We start from the raw sequence: 22,166 nt of genomic DNA, 5'->3' as shown, positions 1-22,166 counted from the left end.
CCCCCAGGCCAGCTCCCTACCCCCCCTCCTACCTGCCGCACCGCACGCACCCTTCTGGTGAGACACACCGCCATCTCTCCATCTCTCTCGTCCAAATCCTCTTTTAACTTTAGTTGAAAATGTAAGCTATCACACCAGCCTGACCTCTTCCCTCTTCCCTTGTCCCTCTCGTTCTCCGCTCCTCTGTCTCACTCTCCTCGTCACCCTCATCTCCAACCCTCCCTCCAGTCTCTCTGTCTGAGGGGCTACAGGTGTTGTCTGGGGGTCCTGATGGCTGGTCCAGTGTCTCCTCCCCCGGCCCCTCCTCCTCAGCCCTACCCATGACCACACCCTCCTCACCCCCGTCCACCAATAGCAGCAGGTACGACACGAAAACATAGATATAGAATAAGTAGAATAAGACATGATATAGCTCTTTAGAATCTACTGAGTTTTTGTTTATAAAGCAAGGTGTGTGTCCTCAGTCAGTACCCTTGTTTGTGGACGGTCGGGCGTACAGACGGGAGTCCTGCCTCTTCTCCCTGCGCCCAGCTTCATGGACCAATCAACAGCGAGAGCCACCCACAGCCACCCAATCACGTCCGGCTGGGCGGGCCCGGTTGGCCACCTGTCTCCAGCCATTCCTTCTAACAAACTATGTGATTGGTCGATGCCCACATGGGCATGATCAGTACTGCCCTGGGACCCGGCCCTGGAAGCCCTTTAATGAACACATCTTAGATAATAGACGTTCCTCTGCCCAGGCGTTGACAGATGTTACATCTTCTGGAAAGGTATTTTAAGTATCAGCTAACCACATCACATAGCAACCTGATGCCCGACAGCAGTCGATGATGTGGCACAGAACCACTGGTTGATGAATGCAACGTCTGAGCAGGGGAAGGCGACCAACGTGTGTGTGCATGTGATGCCATACAAATGTGTTAGTGTGTGTGCACCTCAAAAAACGAAGGCCCAGATTCAATCAGATCAAGCGTTAACCGGCAATAGCAGACACCTGCATAGCGGATGTTTTGGCTTTGTGGAACTACACTGGAGCTGTCAAATCGGCGAGCAGCTGCTCTTGCGATCATTATCACAAAGCCACACTGTCCTACTCGCGGGATCATGACGCTCACATTGAAAAACATTCAACCAAATCGTTTCTATCGTCATAATGGAGGTGGAGATCACATCTCACATTCCACTGTTCTGACTTAGAAACAAGGCTGCATGGGATTTCTGTTCATGCCACTCCGTGCAGCCAATGGCAATGTCCGCTTTAGGTATAATGCCAGGAGCCGCTTGTGGATTTGACAGCTCCTAACGCAGTCTTACCTCCGACACCTCCGAAACGACCGCTGTGCGGATGTTGGACAAAGTGGATCTGATTGAATCAAGCCCTAAATGTCTCTGCCTGCTTTCAAATGACTTATCATTCTATGTTTGTGGTTCAGCCCTGACCGACTAACTCTGGGCCCTGACAGACTAACTCTGGGCCCTGACAGACTAACTCTGGGCCCTGGTAATAAGATATGTCAAACTGCCAATATGCAGGAGTCAGAATAAATATCTATGTGAAACTACGGTACAGAAAAATATGAATTATGTCTCTGTCTTCATTCTGTCAGCTTTATGATAATGTTTCTTTCTGATAAATGCTGTTCATTGTAAAACGCTGAAAATAAACATTGGCCAATCAAATCTTTCTGGTATGTGTGTTTTCTGGGTGTGTGTAATAACATAATGACTGCTGGTGTTGCGTAGGCACTCTGGACACTCTGTTAACATAAATTCAGCACTGGCATGTGAGTTGTTGGACAACAAATAAAAACTCCACTTATCAAAATGACTGAAAGTCTCTACAGTCAGGACACACTATGACATAATAGTAGAAAAGTACAAACTTTAATGCAGACTTCTGTACACAAAATTGCTTTCCAATTCCTTAGACTGAAACTCTTCCTGAAGGGTCCACACAGAGACCGGTGAAAAGACCACTGCAGTAACACACCTGATTCAACGAACCACGGTCCAGACTGAAACCCATGATTGGTTGAATTCCAGAGCAGGTTTGACGTCATAATGACATTATTACAACAGCCCTATGACAATGTTATAACAGCATTACAATACTGTTGTGGAACAACGTCGTCAGCTTCCTCCTAAATACAGAGAGTTAAACTCTGCCTCCAGCCGGTGGTCTTTGTGGGCGGATTCTGATTCTGGACAGGTGATGTCATCATCTCCCAGCATCTTCCACCAAGGCAGGCGACCGGCCTGGAGCAAGGCATTGTGGGATTGCCGGGCGCGGGCGGCTACGGGGGCAGAGCGACTCCTGAACACGTCACAGTCGGTTACTGTGGCGACACTGAGTGAGGGGGCATCTAAGAGAGAAAGATGGATGAAGGGAGAGAAAGAGGAAGAGAGAGAGAAAGAGAGATTGGTGTGCGTGTGTGTGATACCTACTCAGCAGTAGTTCCAGGTCGGTGTTGATCTGTGCCAGCAGGGTGTGTGTGTGAGTGTGTTCTCTCAGCTCTGCCTCTCTCCCCTGTAGATGCTGGAGCAGCAAGGCTTGGGTCTGAGCATGGAGCTCCCTACTGCCCTCTAGAGACACCACAGAGGACTACACACACAGAGAGAGACCCGTTACACAGACACACAGAGAGAGACCCGTTACACAGAGAGAGACCCGTTACACAGAGAGAGACCCGTTACACAGAGAGAGACCCGTTACACAGACCCGTTACACAGAGAGAGACCCGTTACACAGAGAGAGACCCGTTACACAGAGAGAGACCCGTTACACAGAGAGAGACCCGTTACACAGAGGAGACCAGAGAGTTACACAGACCCGTTACACAGACACAGAGAGACCCGTTACACAGAGAGAGAGAGACCCGTTACACAGTTACACAGAGAGACCCGTTACACAGAGAGAGACCCGTTACACAGAGAGAGACCCGTTACACAGAGAGACCCGTTACACAGAGAGAGACCCGTTACACAGAGAGAGACCCGTTACACAGAGAGAGACCCGTTACACAGACACACAGAGAGAGACCCGTTACACAGACTTACAGAGAGAGACCCGTTACACAGACACACAGAGAGAGACCCGTTACACAGACACACAGAGAGAGACCCGTTACACAGACACACAGAGAGAGACCCGTTACACAGAGAGAGACCCATTACACAGACACACAGAGAGAGACCCGTTACACAGAGAGAGACCCGTTACACAGAGAGAGACCCGTTACACAGAGAGAGACCCGTTACACAGAGAGAGACCCATTACACAGAGACCCGTTACACAGACACACAGAGAGAGACCCGTTACACAGACACACAGAGAGAGACCCGTTACACAGACACACAGAGAGAGAGACCCGTTACACAGAGAGATAGTTACACACCACATACACATTTGTTTTACTATCCTTGTGGGGACAAGTGAAATGTCCCCACTTGTCCAAATATTCCTTGTTTTACTATCCTTGTGAGGATATCTGGTCTCTACAAGGATAGTAAAACCAAACACACAACTTGAAGTAATATTCAGAATCACCGGGTGCAGGGCAATATGTTCCTCCACCTCTCTCTTCAGCTCCGCCCTCCGACTGTCAGTCAAACCCCGAGGACCAATCCAAGGGGAGAGGGAAGGAGGGGCTTTCTCAGCTCTCCGCCTCTTCAGAAAGCGAAGGACCTAACAGGAGAGGGACAAAAAACTGTCAAGATGATTTCAGATGCTGCCGCATGCTAGATTTGTTTGATCGCTGTGTTCAGCTTCTGCTTACAACAGGGGTAGTTTATTGGAAGTGCATGTGAGTGTGTGTTAATACTGCTCTCTGCAGGACAACAGCAGCTCTGTGCTGTGTGTGTGTGTTTCTCCGTTGCTGGAAGTTTCGTCTCTCTCGGTGTCCTCGCCAAACCCTCTGGATCTGTATTGCAGCCTGCCTCTCCACCTCCCCGAGGTACTGCTGCACCTGACCACACACACACACACACACACACACACACACACACACACACACACACACACACGGCTGTAGATGGCAGGCCTAACTAAGCAAACAAACGGGCATCATTCCGCTCTGCCTCTGCTGTAACAGGTAGTGTGTGTGTACCTGGGGGCAGTAGCTGCAGTAGCTGTAGTTGTTTCTGATGGAACTCTCTCCTGGCTCTCTGTCTCCTGACACACAGCTGTAGTCTCAGCTCCTCCTCCCAGCACACAGCCTGAGCCTGCTGTGCTCTCCTCCGCCGCCGCTCCCTACACACACACACACACACACACACACACACTTAACTGCCTGGAATTACTATGATCTTATTTAACCTTTATTTTCACAGGAAGTCATGCTGAGACCAACTTCTCTTTTACAGAGGAGCCCTGGAATTACAAAAAATATACACATCAATACAAAACACGATCATAGATCGATGAGAAAATAAAGCCCCACACACACACACACACACACCTGAAGCTCCTCTGCAGTGATCTGACAGCTCTGGGCAGACTCTTCACTCTCCTCCTGGTCTGATAGGATCTCCACGCTGCCTGGATGACACACGCCGCTCTCACACCTTCCTCTGGCCACGTCTGATAACACAGAGAGAGTGTAAGGCACACACACACACACACACACACACACACACACACACACACACCAACAAACACACTATATTTTACCTCTGTGTGATCAGCTGGTTTGGGGACTCTGTGCAGCAGCTTTATCAGTTGGTCCACTTCCTCATCGAAGCCCCGCCCCCTCCATTCTCGACCAATCATGCCCTCCAACCCTGCAACACACAAACCATAAAAAACATCAAGATTTTATATGCTTGCAAAAACAGTTAACCCATGAAACAATATATATATCGTAACCTGGAAATATTCAAACCCCACCCCCTGACCTTTGAACCTATGGATGATAAGCTGCAGGGCGGATTCTTGTTGCCGGGCAACCAGGAGGAGCGTCCTAATTGCTGCCCCTCCCACAACAGGGTTGGATGTGTGAGCCATTCGGTACACCACGTCATCCAGAATCACAGACAAGGGGCCTTTTCCCAAACCTGCTACTAACTCACTACAGAGAAAGAGCGGGTAATTAATTGATGTGTGTGTGTGTGTGTGTGTGTGTGTGTGTGTGTGTGTGATATGCTACCTGTTAGCTGTCAGAAGCTGATGCCACAGTGACACACACACGGTTCCCACTCTCTCTTCCTCACTCATTAACATCCTCTCATAGTGGTCTGACTGCAGGACTAAGAGAGAGAAAAGAGGGGGGGCATCGTTAGTTAGGTAAGGGGTCTGTTTGGTATTGGACGTTAGATCTCACCTTGTGTGGCCAGGTGACCATGGGCTTTCAGAAGCCAACACACAGAGCCCATCACTTCCTTGAAGAAACGAAACGTCTCAGGCTGCCCATTCCCCTACAGAGAGAGAGATATGTGAGTAGACATTTTTATTGAGGACATTCCAAACTTCAAAAAAACGTTATGTCCCTTACCGCCAAAGCTCTGTTCATCAGCCGACTGGCCAATGACAGCAGGCTATCTGTGACGGATGGGAGCAGCCGCCTATGGAAGGCCTCAGTGTCTCCGCCCATGTCCACACCCACACAGCAGGAGCTAAAGGAGTTTGCATATGCACACAAATAAATCAATGTCAAATCACCACTACAGATATATGACCCCCACCTTCATAGATCTGCTTGCATCAATTATTATTCCACCCCATCAGTTCTATCAGGGCCTTGAAGTAGTATCTGGGGTAGGTATTGTCCATTGGTAGTGTCTAGGTTTGTTTGTTTTAGTGCAGAGTAATAGACAACACAGATTTGGTTATTCCTTTTTGTTGTGGCTGTGTGGTTCAAGATTCTAAAATCGTACCTGAGAATTTCTGCCAACTGAGTGGCAGTTGCGTAGCCTCCTTCAACTTTGGCATAGTTCAGTTTGAGGGCGTCTCCTGCGCAGTATTGAAGTATGCCATGGCTGAACAAGGAGTTTTTGAATGCACCCAACTCTCTATCGTCTTGGACAGATATCCTATTCAGAATATCTTCAATGTCGAAAAATAAGGAATGATTGTTAGTTGGGTATCAGGAATAACACACAAGCGCAAGCAAAGTAAAATAACACGTTTTTCAATGTAAAAAGGTTAGCTAACTAATTTACCTTGTAATTTTGAGAGAACTTGTGGAACCTTCTGCTCCGGTTTAATGTTTGTGCTCGCGACCAGTGCCCTTAGCCCGGCGTATGTGTCCTTTCTAGCGAGACTCATCGCGAGTTGATTACAGTAATCTTTCGCTCCCAGATCTGAAGTATGAAACCATAAACAAAATTGACGAGCTACATTATTCTTCGAATGAAACCAGACACGATCAAGTTGAAATCTATTTTCGTGCTCTCTTGTTGCCACAAGCACTGACGGGGAAGCTTCATTTGTTTCTACAGCAACACTCCCTACGTCACTAATCTGCGACTACAGTTAGCAGGCCCCATTCCCATTCATTCTTTACAATACATAATTGTATTTATTTTTTATTAACAACAAATCAATAAAATAAGTACATGGGGAACACAAGTATTTATAAAGAATATACAAAGGACATTTGGGCTAGGGGCGGGGCTAAGGGGTACAATATCACATTACACAAGAACCTTAAGGGGTTTTAAGGGGCATACACACATATTTATAATTCTAACAGATTTTTTGTTGGCACTGTATTTAATAGTCTTAAAATATAGTTCAATTTCTTTTTGCAGTGTAATAAAATGTGGTGTTTTGTTTGTAAATTTACATTTGGGAATATGACATTTGGCCAAAAGAATAATGAAATTAATTACATAAAATTGTTTGAACTTATTTCTATCGTAAGTAAAGAATCCAAGCAGCACATCTCTCCATAAGAGTGTAAAATCTTCATAAATGATAAATCTACTGATGTCTTGCCACAGATTCCTTACATGAATACAATTCCAAAAAATAAGCAACACTGTTTCTGGGTGGTCATAACAAAAGGTACCATTTTGGGGTTTATATTTTTTACTTCTTCATATAGTGGTTGGCAGGATAGTATTTATGAATCATTTCAAAAGAAACGTACTTCATTTAGTTAATAAGTAGGTATGTGTGTGGCAACATCCAAACTTTTTCCCAGCAGATATTATCAATAAAACCATTCCAATAAGGCATTACTGGATAAGGAAAAACTCATCTTGGGATGCTTCCTTTTAAGGTTAGTCAGGTCTTGACACGTTCCTGAATAATAAAGCAACACCTGAGGGAATGGCATCTAAAACAATTGCAAAATCTTTAGGTGTTACAGGGATTCCTTAGATTCCTTAGAATTAATCCCTTGTAATCCCTGTAACACCTAAAGATTTTGCAATTGTTTTAGATGCCATTCCCTCAGGTGTTGCTTTATTATTCAGGAACGAAGTTGAACTTCTTATGAATTGTTATATCCAATTGATCTTAAAAGTATTATTTAAGGATCCTGAAATGACATACTCCAATCGGACTGCCTGTAGCTCAGGCCCTGAAGCAAGGACATGCATATTCTTGGTACCATTTGAAAGGAAACACTCTGAAGTTTGTGTAAATGTGTAATTGATGTAGGATAATATAGCACAATAGATCTGGTGTAAGATAATACAAAGAAAAAAACAACCATTCTTCTGTATTTTTCTTCAACCATTATCTTTGAAATGCAAGAGAAAGGCCATAATGTATTATTCCAGTCCAGGTGCAATATATATTTTGGCCACAAGATGGCAGCAGTGTATGTGCAACGTTTTAGACTGATCCAATGAGCCATTGCATTTCTGCCCAAATATGCCTAATTTGTTTATTAACTTTTTATGTTAAAAATTATGCACTCTCCTCAAACAATAGCATGGTATTCTTTCACTGTTATAGCTACTGTAAATTGGACAGTGCAGTTAGATTAACAAGAATTTAAGCTTTCTGCCAATATCAGATATGTCTATGTCCTGTGAAATTTTCTTGTTACTTACAACCTCATCCTAATCGCATTAGCCTACATTAGCTTAACCGTCCCGTGGAAGGGACACTGATCCCGAAGAAGTTTTAATTAAGGTAGTAAAGTCCAGAAAATTCAGCCCACCATACTCACAAGTCCTCATTACAACAGTTTTCCTAATGTAATGGGTACGGTTTCTCACAGAAAGTTGAAAAGCATCTGGTCTACCTTCTTGCTTATTTTACCGTCAAGATATAAAGATAGAGTGGCATGTGTTAGTCTAGAGATACAGTGCCTTGCAAAAGTATTCGGCCCCCTTGAACTTTGCGACCTTTTGCCACATTTCAGGCTTCAAACATAAAGATATAAAACTGTATTTTTTTGTAAAGAATCAACAACAAGTGGGACACAATCATTAAGTGGAACGACATTTATTGGATATTTCAAACTTTTTTAACAAATCAAAAACTGAAAAATTGGGCGTGCAAAATTATTCAGCCCCCTTAAGTTAATACTTTGTAGCGCCACCTTTTGCTGCGATTACAGCTGTAAGTCACTTGGGGTATGTCTATCAGTTTTGCACATCGAGAGACTGAAATTTTTTCCCATTCCTCCTTGCAAAACAGCTCGAGCTCAGTGAGGTTGGATGGAGAGCATTTGTGAACAGCAGTTTTCAGTTCTTTCCACAGATTCTCGATTGGATTCAGGTCTGGACTTTGACTTGGCCATTCTAACACCTGGATATGTTTATTTTTTAACCATTCCATTGTAGATTTTGCTTTATGTTTTGGATCATTGTCTTGTTGGTAGACAAATCTCCGTCCCAGTCTCAGGTCTTTTGCAGACTCCATCAGGTTTTCTTCCAGAATGGTCCTGTATTTGGCTCCATCCATCTTCCCATCAATTTTAACCATCTTCCCTGTCCCTGCTGAAGAAAAGCAGGCCCAAACCATGATGCTGCCACCACCATGTTTGACAGTGGGTATGGTGTGTTCAGGGTGATGAGCTGTGTTGCTTTTACGCCAAACATAACGTTTTGCATTGTTGCCAAAAAGTTCAATTTTGGTTTCATCTGACCAGAGCACCTTCTTCCACATGTTTGGTGTGTCTCCCAGGTGGCTTGTGGCAAACTTTAAACAACACTTTTTATGGATATCTTTAAGAAATGGCTTTCTTCTTGCCACTCTTCAATAAAGGCCAGATTTGTGCAATATACGACTGATTGTTGTCCTATGGACAGTCTCCCACCTCAGCTGTAGATCTCTGCAGTTCATCCAGAGTGATCATGGGGCTCTTGGCTGCATCTCTGATCAGTCTTCTCCTTGTATGAGCTGAAAGTTTAGAGGGACGGCCAGGTCTTGGTAGATTTGCAGTGGTCTGATACTCCTTCCATTTCAATATTATCGCCTGTACAGTGCTCCTTGGGATATTTAAAGCTTGGGAAATCTTTTTGTATCCAAATCCGGCTTTAAACTTCTTCACAACAGTATCTCGGACCTGCCTGGTGTGTTCCTTGTTCTTCATGATGCTCTCTGTGCTTTTAACGGACCTCTGAGACTATCACAGTGCAGGTGCATTTATACGGAGACTTGATTACACACAGGTGGATTGTATTTATCATCATTAGTCATTTAGGTCAACATTGGATCATTCAGAGATCCTCACTGAACTTCTGGAGAGAGTTTGCTGCACTGAAAGTAAAGGGGCTGAATAATTTTGCACGCCCAATTTTTCAGTTTTTGATTTGTTAAAAAAGTTTGAAATATCCGATAAATGTCGTTCCACTTCATGATTGTGTCCCACTTGTTGTTGATTCTTCACAAAAAAATACAGTTTTATATCTATGTTTGAAGCCTGAAATGTGGCAAAAGGTCGCAAAGTTCAAGGGGGCCGAATACTTTCGCAAGGCACTGTACCTTCAGCCTTTGATTTGATTTGGTTATTAGGACTCTTCCTTTTAAGGATAAGTCCCTCTGCAGCCATTGATTTAGCTTCTTCTGGGGTTTTTTAACAAGAGGGTTCAAATTGAGGAAGCCTCCATACTTCTGATCCTTAGTAATGGTTCTGCCTAAATATGTATGTTCTTCTTCCACTGGAATACTATAATATGAAGGTGTCACAATCTTTAACAGCCATGAGTTCACATTTATTAATGTTAAGATATAGACCAGACGCTTTGGAAAAAGATTCTATCACATTGATCGATATAGGAATCTGACTAGCGTCTTTCAGAAAAAGTGTAGTATCGTCAGCCAGCTGGTTTCGTGTCATTGTTGCTAGCTGTCTGGCCATCCAGAATCACAACACATGGCAGTTTCTTGTCATTGTTGCTAGCTGTCTGGCCATCCAGAATCACAACACATGGCAGTTTCTTGTCATTGTTGCTAGCTGTCTGGCCATCCAGAATCACAACACATGGCAGTTTCTTGTCATTGTTGCTAGCTGTCTGGCCATCCAGAATCACAACACATGGCAGTTTCTTGTCAGTTTCTTGTCATTGTTGCTAGCTGTCTGGCCATCCAGAATCACAACACATGGCAGTTTCTTGTCATTGTTGCTAGCTGTCTGGCCATCCAGAATCACAACACATGGCAGTTTCTTGTCATTGTTGCTAGCTGTCTGGCCATCCAGAATCACAACACATGGCCTTCTCCCCCATTGAAGCGTGTGCTTCGTTTTCCTGAAGTTCTCAGGTAACCCGTCTTTAAAGTCAAGAATAAATATTAACGAAAAAAGAATAACTATTTCATTTGCCATTTTATTCAAATAAAGTACAATTAAAAAGAAACCTAAAAAAAGACCTTGGTTATTTTATTACATTGGAATAGATTCAGACTACCTCGCTGTGTGTCTCTGTCTCATCGCTTGAGGTCCTGCTTTATAGTTCTCTGCAAGCTGGCAATGCTGGCATCCAGAGCGGCCAGCCCGTTCCGGAACTCCTGTTCGTCACGCGTGTCAAAGGTCGAGCTTGACCCTGCACTCCAATCAGAAGCCAAGGATCTGACCTCACATAAGGAGAGGCCAGTGGAGTCAAGCGAAGAGTTCCGCCCCTTGCCCGGTGATGCCATATCCATGTCCAGACGGCGCCGGTGACTCTGGGACAGGTCAGAGTGTCCAGCACCATTAGAGCAGAGTCCGTTTGATTGGTTGAGATTAGATAATAGGCTTTTTAATTGAGGGAAACTCTCGAGGGCAACACTAAGGCTCTGAAGACCCTGTGGTCCTCCTCCTCTCTGTGACATCACAGGAAGCGGTAACCCCTCAACAGGAAGTGGTGACCTCACAGTCTCTCTCAGTGGGGCAAAGGCCAAAGGTGGGGTGGCTTTTCTTTCCAGAGCCACTTCCTGATCCGCAGACACACTCTGACCACCTGGTGTACACACACTGAAGTCCTGCTGGTGTGTGTAGTTGCACTCAGGGCCTTTACAGGGCAGGGAGACAGAACCACACCCCTTCTGCTCCAACGACCACAGGTATTGGCTGACTGGGTGGTCTGACGGACCCTGCTGGTCCTGGTATTGGTCCAGAGCTTGTTTAGTGAGAGGGAGGCGGGACGTAGGGATGTCAGTCACAGCAGGAGACTCAGTGATAGGGACCTGTAGAGCTCTGAGAGAGACAGGGAGAGAGAAACAGAGACAGACAGAACAGGCCGAGAGAGAGAAACAGAGACAGACAGAACAGGCCGAGAGAGAGAGAAACAGACAGAACAGGCCGAGAGAGAGAAACAGAGACAGACAGAACAGGCCGAGAGAGAGAAACAGAGACAGACAGAACAGGCCGAGAGAGAGAAACAGAGACAGACAGAACAGGCCGAGAGAGAGAAACAGAGACAGACAGAACAGGCCGAGAGAGAGAGAAACAGACAGAACAGGCCGAGAGAGAGAGAAACAGACAGAACAGGCCGAGAGAGAGAGAAACAGACAGAACAGGCCGAGAGAGAGAGAAACAGACAGAACAGGCCGAGAGAGAGAAACAGAAACAGACAGAACAGGCCGAGAGAGAGAAACAGAGACAGACAGAACAGGCCGAGAGAGAGAAACAGAGACAGACAGAACAGGCCGAGAGAGAGAAACAGAGACAGACAGAACAGGCCGAGAGAGAGAAACAGAGACAGACAGAACAGGCCGAGAGAGAGAAACAGAGACAGACAGAACAGGCCGAGAGAGAGAAACAGAGACAGACAGAACAGGCCGAGAGAGAGAAACAGAGACAGACAGAACAGGCCGAGAGAGAGAAACAGAGACAGACAGAACAGGCCGAGAGAGAGAAACAGAGACAGACAGAACAGGCCGAGAGAGAGAAACAGAGACAGACAGAACAGGCCGAGAGAGAGAAACAGAGACAGACAGAACAGGCCGAGAGAGAGAAACAGAGACAGACAGAACAGGCCGAGAGAGAGAAACAGAGACAGACAGAACAGGCCGAACAGACAGAGAAACAGAGACAGACAGAACAGGCCGAGAGAGAGAAACAGAGACAGACAGAACAGGCCGAGAGAGAGAAACAGAGACAGACAGAACAGGCCGAGAGAGAGAAACAGAGACAGACAGAACAGGCAGAGAGAGAGAAACAGAGACAGACAGAACAGGCAGAGAGAGAGAAACAGAGACAGACAGAACAGGCCGAGAGAGAGAAACAGAGACAGACAGAACAGGCCGAGAGAGAGAAACAGAGACAGACAGAACAGGCTTCTGAGAGAGAGAAACAGAGACAGACAGAACAGGCCGAGAGAGAGAAACAGAGACAGACAGAACAGAGACCGAACAGAGAGAGAAACAGAGACAGACAGAACAGGCCGAGAGAGAGAAACAGAGACAGACAGAACAGGCCGAGAGAGAGAAACAGAGACAGACAGAACAGGCCGAGAGAGAGAAACAGAGACAGACAGAACAGGCCGAGAGAGAGAAACAGAGACAGACAGAACAGGCCGAGAGTTCCCCCTCATCATTACCTTACTGATACGCACTGCACTCCGCCTCTCAGAAACAGAGAAACAGAGACAGACAGAACAGGCCGAGAGAGAGAAACAGAGACAGACAGAACAGGCCGAGAGAGAGAAACAGAGACAGACAGAACAGGCCGAGAGAGAGAAACAGAGACAGACAGAACAGGCAGAGAGAGAGAAACAGACAGACAGAACAGGCAGAGAGAGAGAAACAGAAAGACAGAGAACAGGCAGAGAGAGAAACAGAAACAGACAGAACAGGCAGAGAGAGAAAAATTGTCAGTAAAAAATAAAAACTCCAATCAAGATTAGAAGGTTAGACACACACACTAAGAGACCTGTAGTGTTAGACTGTCTCCCGACACTGGGTGTTAGAGGGCCAGAGACAGCATTAGACAGGCGACACTAAGAGACAGAGGAGGTTACAGCCCTGCACCTCACCCAGAGCAGACTGCACGTCTACACACAGACACACTTATATACATTTATTAGATAATACACACAGACACCTCAGAGATCCTTTAATCTCAGTGTAATATGGATCAGTTTAAGGCCCTGATCTTCATGTATTTAGAAATAAAATAGAAAAGAAGGCGACACTCAAGAGACCTTTACTGATAGACAGGCGCCTCACTAAGAGACAGCTGGCTCTGTGCGTCTAGAGGGCTTGCACGAGCTCGACACTAACACTAAGAGACAGGGGAGGTTAGACAGGCGACACTAAGAGACAGGGAGGTTAGACAGGCGACACTAAGAGACAGAGGAGGTTAGACAGGCGACACTAAGAGACAGGGGAGGTTAGACAGGCGACACTAAGAGACAGGGAGGTTAGACAGGCGACACTAAGAGACAGAGGAGGTTAGACAGGCGACACTAAGAGACAGAGGAGGTTAGACAGCCGACACTAAGAGACAGAGGAGGTTAGACAGCCGACACTAAGAGACAGAGGAGGTTAGACAGCCGACACTAAGAGACAGAGGAGGTTAGATACTCAGAAATACAGACACACGATAATAACCTCTCACTGATAGAAAGTTGAAAGAGGGCAGGGCAGTTTATCTTACCGTCAGTGTCACAGTGGACATCTCTGGCCTCCCTCTCTGCTCGCTCTCTCTCCTGCAACTGTTGGTTCACTATCCTCAGACGCCTGAACACACACGTTAAAGTGATCAATCTTCTGTATGAAACACACACACACACACACACACACACACAGGTGATGGTGCTGACCTGCGTAGCAGTGCGTTCTCACTGCGTAGAGGTTGCAGGACCAGAGCAATCTCAGCCTGGATGTTAGAGCTGCCCACCATGACAGGAAGTATAGACACTGTCTGCTCCAGCTCACACACCAGACGCTCTGCTACACTGTCTACAGAGGAGGGGGAGGAGGGAGGGAAGAGAGGGAAGAGAGAGAGTGGCGGAGAATGATTGATGAGTTGACTGATTATTTTGACAGGTTGGTTGATTGATTGATTACCTTGGCCAGCGAGCAGAGCCTTCAATTCTCCAAGGAGGTACTGAACAGTCATCACCTGACGAGCGGTTCCCTCTGGACTACAGCCCTTAGAGCCCAGCGCCAGCGGCATGCGTGTGTACGAGTGTGTGTGGTTGGGAGCCACACCTGGATGTGTGTGTTGTAAGTATGCCTGTACAGGCACTGGGTCTGTGTGTGTGTGTGGGTGTGTGTATGCCAGCTGGGTGTGTGTTTGTATGTTACAGCAGGTCTGGGCGCTGGTGTCTCTCACTGGACACTCCTCTTCCTCCTCTCCAGCGTTACCCTCCATGTGGCCGCCAGCCTCCCTGGCTACGGTCCCTCCATCCTGTGTAGAAACCAGCTGGCCCCCCCTGTCCAGGGATGGAGCATCTGGGGCAGACTGTGGTTGAGTGTTGGCAAGGGGGTGAGGTTGGGGGTGAGGCTGGGGGTGAGAATGAATTTCAGAGAAGAGTACTGGTGGTCCCTGACGAGAGGGAGAGCAGGAAGATGAGATTGGATGTCCACTTTCTCCAGACACAGAGCTGTCAGAGGGCAGGGGGGCAGACAGGGCTAGCCTCTCCACAGAGGGAGCACCAAGGTGCAGGCTACAGGACCTGGAGCTCCCCTGGGCAGCCGAACCTCCAACCCCAGAGACGAAGCCTCCTGGCTGGGCTGCGAGGAGAGAGAGTACTGGGCCTGTGAGAGGGGCTGTGGGTAGAGACGTAGCTACAGCTCCAGGAGAAGCTAACGGAGCTGTGGAGGTAGAGCCCCCCAAGTGGACTGATGCCACCCCAATGATGGAGCCTCCAGGCTGGGCTCGAGGGACAGAGGGGCCTGAGGGGAGTGTGTTGTTAGGGGGGAGTCTTTGGGGACTCAGGGTGGGGGTGGAGGTGGTCAGGCGACAGTTAAACCGAGCATCTGACGCCGGCTCTGACGTTCCGGCCAAACTCTGAATATTGTTCCTCATCCCAGGATACGACAGGGATGACAGGATCATCTTCTGCACGGGAGCTGGAGCAGAGAGAGTTATCCATTTTTGCACACCAACACATACGCACACACAGAGACACACACACACACACACACACACACACACACAGAGACACACACACACACACACACAGAGACACACACACACAGACACACACACACAGAGACACACACACAGAGAGACACACACACAGAGAGACACACACAGAGAGACACACACACACAGAGAGACACACACACACAGAGAGACACACACACACAGAGAGACACACACAGGTCCCACCTTTTTTTTTAGCAGTCTGAGTGACAGGTCTCTTTGTCTGCTTCCTCCTCTCTGTGTCTACCCTCTCCTTTCCCAGAGTGCACAGCGGTCGGGATTTGGCGGCTCGAGTCTTCCCTGCTCCCCTGACGGAGATTGGCTTGGCCTCTATCACACAATGCAAACACTTTGGTCAATAATTTAAACTAGACATGTAAAGGTTCTGTAGAAACAGAGTAAGTCGTTGACTGGTACCTGCAGTCTCTGCCTGGAGAATGACATTGAGCAGCGCAGCACACTGATCCAGACCCCGGTGAATGGTTGTCACCTTAGAGAGAGCACAGATGCAAACCAACTTACCATATAATCACTGTTAGGTGATTATAACTCTTATTAATACATTACACAAATAGGCGTGTTATTAACTTGTTATTAACGTTGCTACTGACTGTTTATGGATGTGTTATTACCTGGTCCTCTGAGTCTGTGGAGTAGAGGGAATAAGCCGGCTCAGTGGAAGTGACTAGTGGACGCCCTGCTCCCCTACAGCACAGAGTGACAGTGAATGGATATAATGACAGTCTGCAACAGGGATGTGACTTATCAGTCCTGTGTGTTCTCTTACCTCGGGGGACAGACAAACTCAATATACTTTAAACTGACAAAAAGAAATGATAATGGACCAAGTTTCTTGACTGTGCCCAGTTCACCAATAGGTTGATGTTTATTGTCATGACTCATTCCCTGGAGACAGAACTGAGCTTTTTCTGCTAGATGGGCCAGCTGCAAAGTCAAAATCTGCTACATTGTAAAAATTCATGAAACAAAAATGTGCTTTTTGGTCTTAATTTAAGGTTAGGGTTAAGCATTAGGTTTAGTAGTGTGGTTAAGTTTAGGTTAAAATCAGATGTTTATGCCACTCTACAGAGCTGCCTCCAGGGCAAGATTCATGACAACAAATGCCAATCTGCTCGCTAATAATAACCGAAATGAAAGCTAGACAGTCAGAGAGCCTTGAAAATTCCAAAAACGATGGACAGAGGACTATTTTTTGCACATTTTTGGCAGCGAGGAAATATTTCAGTGCCGTCCTCCAGACCTCGTTGAAGACCCCGGGGATAAACGACTTACCTCTTCTTTGAGCCCTGGCCCCTCCCACCAGTCAGTCTTCCAGAGGATATCACCTGTCAGTCAAAAACAGGGGCTGAATCTGAATACGCTCTAAAATGGTGTCCTTTCCCTGAGAGGCAAGGGGAAAAATCTAGACACCACCATATGAGGCTAATTACATTCATTATCAAAACGGCTAAGAACCAGTTCGCAGGCACATTGTGAATAGCTGAGATGTCTTACCTTGTGTCTAGCAAGCCCTTGTTTTGGCATAGCTGGCCAGTCAACTGCGGTCCAAATCGAAGGAAGAAAAACGATGGTAGCTAACCAATTCTTTCCAAGAGTAGCCCTAATCAACTATCTGCAAACTGCACTAACTTTGAGTGCACAAAATGTCTGAAGCCTTTTCTGACTGACTATCTAGAGCGAAACTAGTTGATGTTGTCACGTTGAAGCTTTTGTTACAGTTATTATTAGCTTCTTTTTTTACTGGCGCTAGCATAGATAGGAACCGGCGGGTTTTGTTTGAAACGGGAAGTAACGTCGTGACCAATGAAAACATCGCTGCCAAACATCCAATGAATGTTATTGGCGGATGTAAGCTGATGTCGTAATTTCTAGTTTATCGATTGAATGAAGCAAATGTCACTCAAATGTCCCCCCCCCCTCTCCTCCCTAAATGTTGGTCTGACGACGCTGAATTTGGTGTCACCATGGAGACGACATGATACAATTTAACGCCAACGATTGTTTTACTACCATTAGCATTTTTGTGTTTCCTGGGAATATGTGATACAAACAATATATTGTGTTGTTGGATTAATGTAAATCTTACTATGGAAAGAAATGTTATGATATAAATATATGTTCAATGTTACCAGTGAGGGTCTTCCAGTGGTACACACACAGAGACACAGTCTGACTGGATACAGTTTATTTACACAACAAGTGCAGATTAAGAATGAACATCAACATTGACAAACAGCAGGGTTGGGAGTGAGGGATAAAAGCAACAAGCGGGATTCCCTAGAAAATATATATACACAGTAGAAAAGTATTGTGCTGTTGTTGTTTTTTGCAGTTACATTTTTTAATGATTTTTTTATGAAATGGAGCGATCCCTCTCGAGTCTCCGTAAAAGTTGGTCCCATGAGCCAGGAAAGATCATGGGTGGTGTAGTAGCCTAGGTGCCAGACTTTCTGCATTCAAGAACACTACATCCTTTCCCTTCACCTTGACAAGATCACAACAAAGGAGTCAGTTGGCTATAAAGCAGAAACAGACTGGGACTTTTGGATGGTCAGGCAAGGATAAGACAGGGACCTTTATTTTAGGGTAGTATGGGGTATCAACTCCTGTCCCCGAGGGCCACAGTGTCTACTGGTTTTCGTACTTCTCTTTTAATCAGAGACCGATTTCTACCTGGGAAACCAGGTGTGTGTGCACTCTGCAGCCAATCATTATCAGTAACATTAAAACGATCAATCAAGTGCCAGGGAGAAAGGAAAACCAGCAGGACTGAGGAACTGGAGGGCCTGAGCTTTGAAAAAACCCTGTTGGAGGTTAAAGGTGTTAAAGGTAGTAAATAGTAAACATAGTCAATGTAGTGAACGTAGCGAGCGCTGTACACGTTTCACTGTCACACAGCAGCAGATGGAGAAGAGGGAACCTTGTAGGAGTGAGCTTTTCAAACACTATTCTCAGTGTTCAATTCTGGCACCTTACAGCTGGATAGGAGTGGGTTAAGAACCCTTTGTGATGTCGTTATCAATTAGAATTGGTTGGAATGTTCAACAAGAAGAAACTCTTCAAACTTCTCCCCCTCCCTTCTCAATATCCTATGACAGCGATCATGTAATTTGCTGACATCATCACACAGCTTTAGAGACACATACTGTACATCACTAATACTAATTGGACAAAAAACAACTGTTTATTTTTGCTGTTTTGTTTTGCTTGTCATGTCTGCTATTAACTGATAAACTGGAAATGCTATGTAGCTATTAAATAACCAGACTGTGTTGCTACTAAATTTCCAGTCACTGTCATCGCGTATCAAGTTCCTCCCTCTACCCGACCCCCTTCAACAGTCTTCGGATTTAGAGGGCAGAAAGTCAAAGTGCATGGTGGGTTGCAGGTTGATTCCAGGGCTACAGTCCAGGGTTATGGGAGGGTTATAAACATTAATAATCAGCGAAGAAGCTTCATAACATGTGTAAGTAACACAGAGGGGATGGGGGGTGGGGACAGTGATGTCAGACCAGACAGGTGAGGTCACAGGTAATCTTGATGTCTGTCTTGCAATAGAGTTCAGAGTTCAGCTTCTCTCTGGTAGAGTCACTACTCCAGAGGCCGGGTCAATCTCTCTCTCTCTCTCACCCCCTCCCTCCCCTCTCTCGCTCTAACTGCCTCTCTTTTTCCCCACGCTTCTCTCCTCTCTCTATCTCATTGTTATTCCCCTTTATCTCTCCCACCTAGCTTTCCCTCACCCCTCTCCCTCCCCTCTACCCTGTATATCTCTCTCCAACAGTATCTCTCTATCTCTCTCTGAGAGTGTTATTCAGTGTGGGTGGGATCACAGAAGAAGCGAGAGCTGCGTTTGGCCGTCCTGGCAGTGAAAGGGACGGTCTTCAGCACTGCAGACAAAAAACAGCCAATCAAAACACAGCACTAAACTACAGTGTGTGTGTGTGAGTGTGCGTGGGCGTACCTGTAATGATGTCCTCTATAGCTCCATCTTTGCCCTCGTAGACATGTCTGCTGTCTTTACCGCCCTGTCGCCTCCTCAGCTCTGTGATCAGGGACTCCTGCTGCCGCTGCTTTGGACGGTTGGACGGGGACTGTGTGTGTGTGTGAGAGAGAGAGGTAGAAATAAAGTAGATATGTGTTGGTGAATCAATGTATGTGTGAGGAGTAGAGAAGGAAAGATGGGGAGCGATAAAGAGAGGGAATGAGAAAACATCAGTCCTTCCTTTCCACAGAACAGACACTGGATCTGTGAAGTCAAGGTGATACTGTCATATCCATGGCGACAGACCGGCAGGCATGTCTCCATGGTAACGGGGCTGTACCTTAGGCGCCTCCTGCTCCTGTTGCAGCTCCTCCTGCTCCAGCTTCTCCATCAGCGCCTGCTCTTGCCTCCTCCTCTGCTCATTCTCCTCCTCCGCCAGCTACACACACAAAGTTCAACTTTGACTCGCATCTTTGTGTATACTGTAGCTACGCACGCACGCACGCACGCACACAAACACACACATTCTGCTCACCCTGTAGGCTTTGATGAATCGTACAAACACAGGGAAGAAGACAGAGGGAGGCATGGTCTTAGAGCTCTCCCCAAAGTGCTTCACCGCATCGTCAAATGCATCCTGAGAACCATAACAAAACCAGGATCAGAAAACAGGACTCTGAAGGACCATGGTCACCACGGTCATATAACACTTTGATGTATCTGAGGTACTTGTGTGTGTTCGTGCGTGTGTGTGTATGAATGTGTGTTTTCTTGCCTGTGCGATGTGTGCATCCTCCTGTAGTTTCTGCAGGCGAGTCTCGTGTTTGCTGATGAAGTCTTTGAGAAGTGGGTTGTGGCCGTGCATGCTGTACTCCCTCCACGACAGATCCATACCACGCTGACACTCCTTCACGTCACACACCACGTTCTCCAGGGACACTGACACACACACACACACACACACACACAATATAATAGGTTAGTTCCTTAATATCACACACCACGTTCTGCAGAGGAAGATAACTGTGACACACACACACACAATATAATAGGTTAGTTCCTTAATATCACACACCACGTTCTGCAGAGGAAGATAACTGTGACACACACCAAGACAAACAGACACACACTCACCTGCGGCAGCTTTCTCTACATAGTGCAGCTCATTGTAGAACAGAGCGACTCCGGGGTATTTCTCTCTCACCACGTTGGCTATGTAATGCAGCAGGGTCTGCTTTCTGTCGGTAGTCTTAGTCTCCAGCAGCTGGGAGGAACACACACATTACCTTCTGGTCTGTATTTTACATTCAAAAGTGTCAATCAAGCTTATTATGTGTGTGTTACGTATCACAACATATGTATATTAGGTAGTGTGTGTTAGAATCAGAAGGTTGGTATTAGATATAAGAAAGAGTGTGTAGGGTAGTGTGTATTAGGTATAAGAAAGAGTGTATTGGGTTGTGTGTATTAAAAATAGTGTGTTGGGTAATGTGTATTAGGTATAAGAAAGAGTGTGTTGGGTAGTGTGTACTGGGTATTAGAAAGAGTGTGTTGGGTAGTGTGTACTGGGTATTAGAAAGAGTGTGTTGGGTAGTGTGTATTAGGTATTAGAAAGAGTGTGTTGGGTAGTGTGTATTAAGTAATAGAAAGAGTGTGTTGGGTAGTGTGTAATAGAAAGAGTGTGTTGGGTAGTGTGTATTAGAAATAGTGTGTTGTGTAGTGTGTATTAGGTCATAGAAAGAGTGTGTTGGTAGTGTGTATTAGAAAGAGTGTGTTGGGTAGTGTGTACTAGGTATTAGAGTGTGTTGGGTAGTGTGTAATAGGTATTAGAAAGAGTGTGTTGGGTAGTGTGTATTAGGTATAATAAATAGTGTGTTGGGTAGTGTGTATTAGGTATAATAAATAGTGTGTTGGGTAGTGTGTATTAAGTAATAGAAAGAGTGTGTTGGGTAGTGCGTATTAGGTATTAGAAAGAGTGTGTTGGGTAGTGTGTAATAGAAAGAGTGTGTTGGGTAGTGTGTATTAGAAAGAGTGTGTTGGGTCGTGTGTACTAGGTCATAGAAAGAGTGTGTTGGGTAGTGTGTATTAGAAAGAGTGTGTTGGGTAGTGTGTATTAAGTAATAGAAAGAGTGTGTTGGGTAGTGCGTATTAAAAATAGTGTGTTGGGTAATGTGTATTAGAAAGGGAGTGTTGGGTAGTGTGTAATAGGTCATAGAAATAGTGTGTTGGGTAGTGTGTACTAGGTATTAGAAAGAGTGTGTTGGGTAGTGTGTACTAGGCATTAGAAAGAGTGTGTTGGGTAGTGTGTATTAGAAAGAGTGTATTGGGTAGTGTGTACTAGGTATTAGAAAGAGTGTGTTGGGTAGTGTGTACTAGGTATTAGAAAGAGTGTGTTGGGTAATGTGTATTAGAAAGAGTGTTGGGTCGTGTGTGTGTTTTACCAGGTCTAAACTCTGCAGCTTGAATCCGTACACCGCTCCTCTCTTACTGCTGTTCATATAGTTCCCCAGAGCCAGGATAATCTGAGAAACACACACACACACACACACAGTTACAACACTGATACTGAGACAGAGACAGAGAGACAGAGAGACAGAGATACAGACACAGAGAGACAAAGACAGAGACACAGAGACAGAGAGAGACAGACAGAGAGAGACAGAGAAAGAGAGACCGACTCAGAGACA

The 22,166-nt window shown here is 45.9% G+C and overlaps 4 protein-coding genes across 4 annotated transcripts in view; 1 reads left to right on the top strand and 3 right to left on the bottom strand.

The window, feature by feature from the left end:
• tbx19 (T-box transcription factor 19) overlaps window positions 1-1,677 on the top strand; it is a 7,431-nt gene extending 5,754 nt beyond the window's left edge. The window contains 3 exon segments of the mRNA XM_064970094.1: window positions 1-57; window positions 229-361; window positions 465-1,677. The exon segment at window positions 1-57 is cut by the window's left edge and continues 24 nt beyond it. Of these exon segments, the coding sequence (XP_064826166.1) occupies window positions 1-57; window positions 229-361; window positions 465-630 (356 nt within the window). The 3' untranslated portion in view covers window positions 631-1,677.
• Window positions 1,678-1,865: 188 nt separating this feature from the next.
• iqcb1 (IQ motif containing B1) lies at window positions 1,866-6,437 on the bottom strand. The gene is made up of 13 exons (XM_064970359.1): window positions 6,160-6,437; window positions 5,875-6,043; window positions 5,493-5,613; window positions 5,322-5,415; window positions 5,148-5,247; window positions 4,897-5,069; window positions 4,673-4,782; window positions 4,461-4,582; window positions 4,111-4,252; window positions 3,825-3,974; window positions 3,551-3,688; window positions 2,449-2,605; window positions 1,866-2,366 (listed from the first exon to the last, which is right to left on the bottom strand). Exons 1-13 carry the CDS (start codon window positions 6,263-6,265, stop codon window positions 2,134-2,136), a joined length of 1,815 nt encoding a protein of 604 aa, XP_064826431.1. The 5' UTR covers window positions 6,266-6,437; the 3' UTR covers window positions 1,866-2,133.
• A 4,271-nt stretch (window positions 6,438-10,708) lies between these two features.
• On the bottom strand, window positions 10,709-17,268 carry ccdc14 (coiled-coil domain containing 14). Its single transcript, XM_064970093.1, has 9 exons — window positions 16,992-17,268; window positions 16,770-16,822; window positions 16,109-16,181; window positions 15,894-15,966; window positions 15,663-15,806; window positions 14,393-15,400; window positions 14,146-14,284; window positions 13,891-14,062; window positions 10,709-11,650 (listed from the first exon to the last, which is right to left on the bottom strand). Exons 1-9 carry the CDS (start codon window positions 17,019-17,021, stop codon window positions 10,829-10,831), a joined length of 2,514 nt encoding a protein of 837 aa, XP_064826165.1. The 5' UTR covers window positions 17,022-17,268; the 3' UTR covers window positions 10,709-10,828.
• A 397-nt stretch (window positions 17,269-17,665) lies between these two features.
• The window catches only part of LOC135543239 (formin-like protein 2), a 29,368-nt gene continuing 24,867 nt past the window's right edge, over window positions 17,666-22,166 (bottom strand). Inside the window, exons 22-28 of the mRNA XM_064970360.1 lie at window positions 21,921-22,001; window positions 20,614-20,743; window positions 20,255-20,418; window positions 20,015-20,116; window positions 19,820-19,918; window positions 19,459-19,588; window positions 17,666-19,384 (exon numbers count right to left, since the gene is read on the bottom strand). Coding sequence (XP_064826432.1) covers window positions 19,305-19,384; window positions 19,459-19,588; window positions 19,820-19,918; window positions 20,015-20,116; window positions 20,255-20,418; window positions 20,614-20,743; window positions 21,921-22,001 — 786 coding nt within the window. The 3' untranslated portion in view covers window positions 17,666-19,304. The remainder of the gene's footprint in view (window positions 19,385-19,458; window positions 19,589-19,819; window positions 19,919-20,014; window positions 20,117-20,254; window positions 20,419-20,613; window positions 20,744-21,920; window positions 22,002-22,166) is intronic.

This window comes from Oncorhynchus masou, chromosome 7 (genome assembly GCF_036934945.1).
Source record: "Oncorhynchus masou masou isolate Uvic2021 chromosome 7, UVic_Omas_1.1, whole genome shotgun sequence".
NCBI classification, from domain to species: domain Eukaryota; kingdom Metazoa; phylum Chordata; class Actinopteri; order Salmoniformes; family Salmonidae; genus Oncorhynchus; species Oncorhynchus masou.
Note: the sequence above shows the minus strand (reverse complement) of the source record. Positions and strands in the feature narration are given on the sequence as shown.

Bases quoted from the DNA above. Each gene is read 5' to 3' on its own strand.
- iqcb1 (XM_064970359.1), bottom strand. From the start codon at position 6,265: ATGAGTCTCGCTAGAAAGGACACATACGCCGGGCTAAGGGCACTGGTC. The intron at 5,614-5,874 runs GTACGATTTTAG...AAACTCCTTTAG, and splicing joins CAGTTGGCAGAAATTCTCAG to CTCCTGCTGTGTGGGTGTGG. The intron at 4,783-4,896 runs GTCAGGGGGTGG...TGTGTGTTGCAG, and splicing joins TATCATCCATAGGTTCAAAG to GGTTGGAGGGCATGATTGGT.
- ccdc14 (XM_064970093.1), bottom strand. From the start codon at position 17,021: ATGCCAAAACAAGGGCTTGCTAGACACAAG. The intron at 16,823-16,991 runs GTAAGACATCTC...TTTGACTGACAG, and splicing joins AAGGGCTTGCTAGACACAAG to GTGATATCCTCTGGAAGACT. The intron at 14,063-14,145 runs GTCAGCACCATC...GTGTGTGTTCAG, and splicing joins GAGAACGCACTGCTACGCAG to GCGTCTGAGGATAGTGAACC.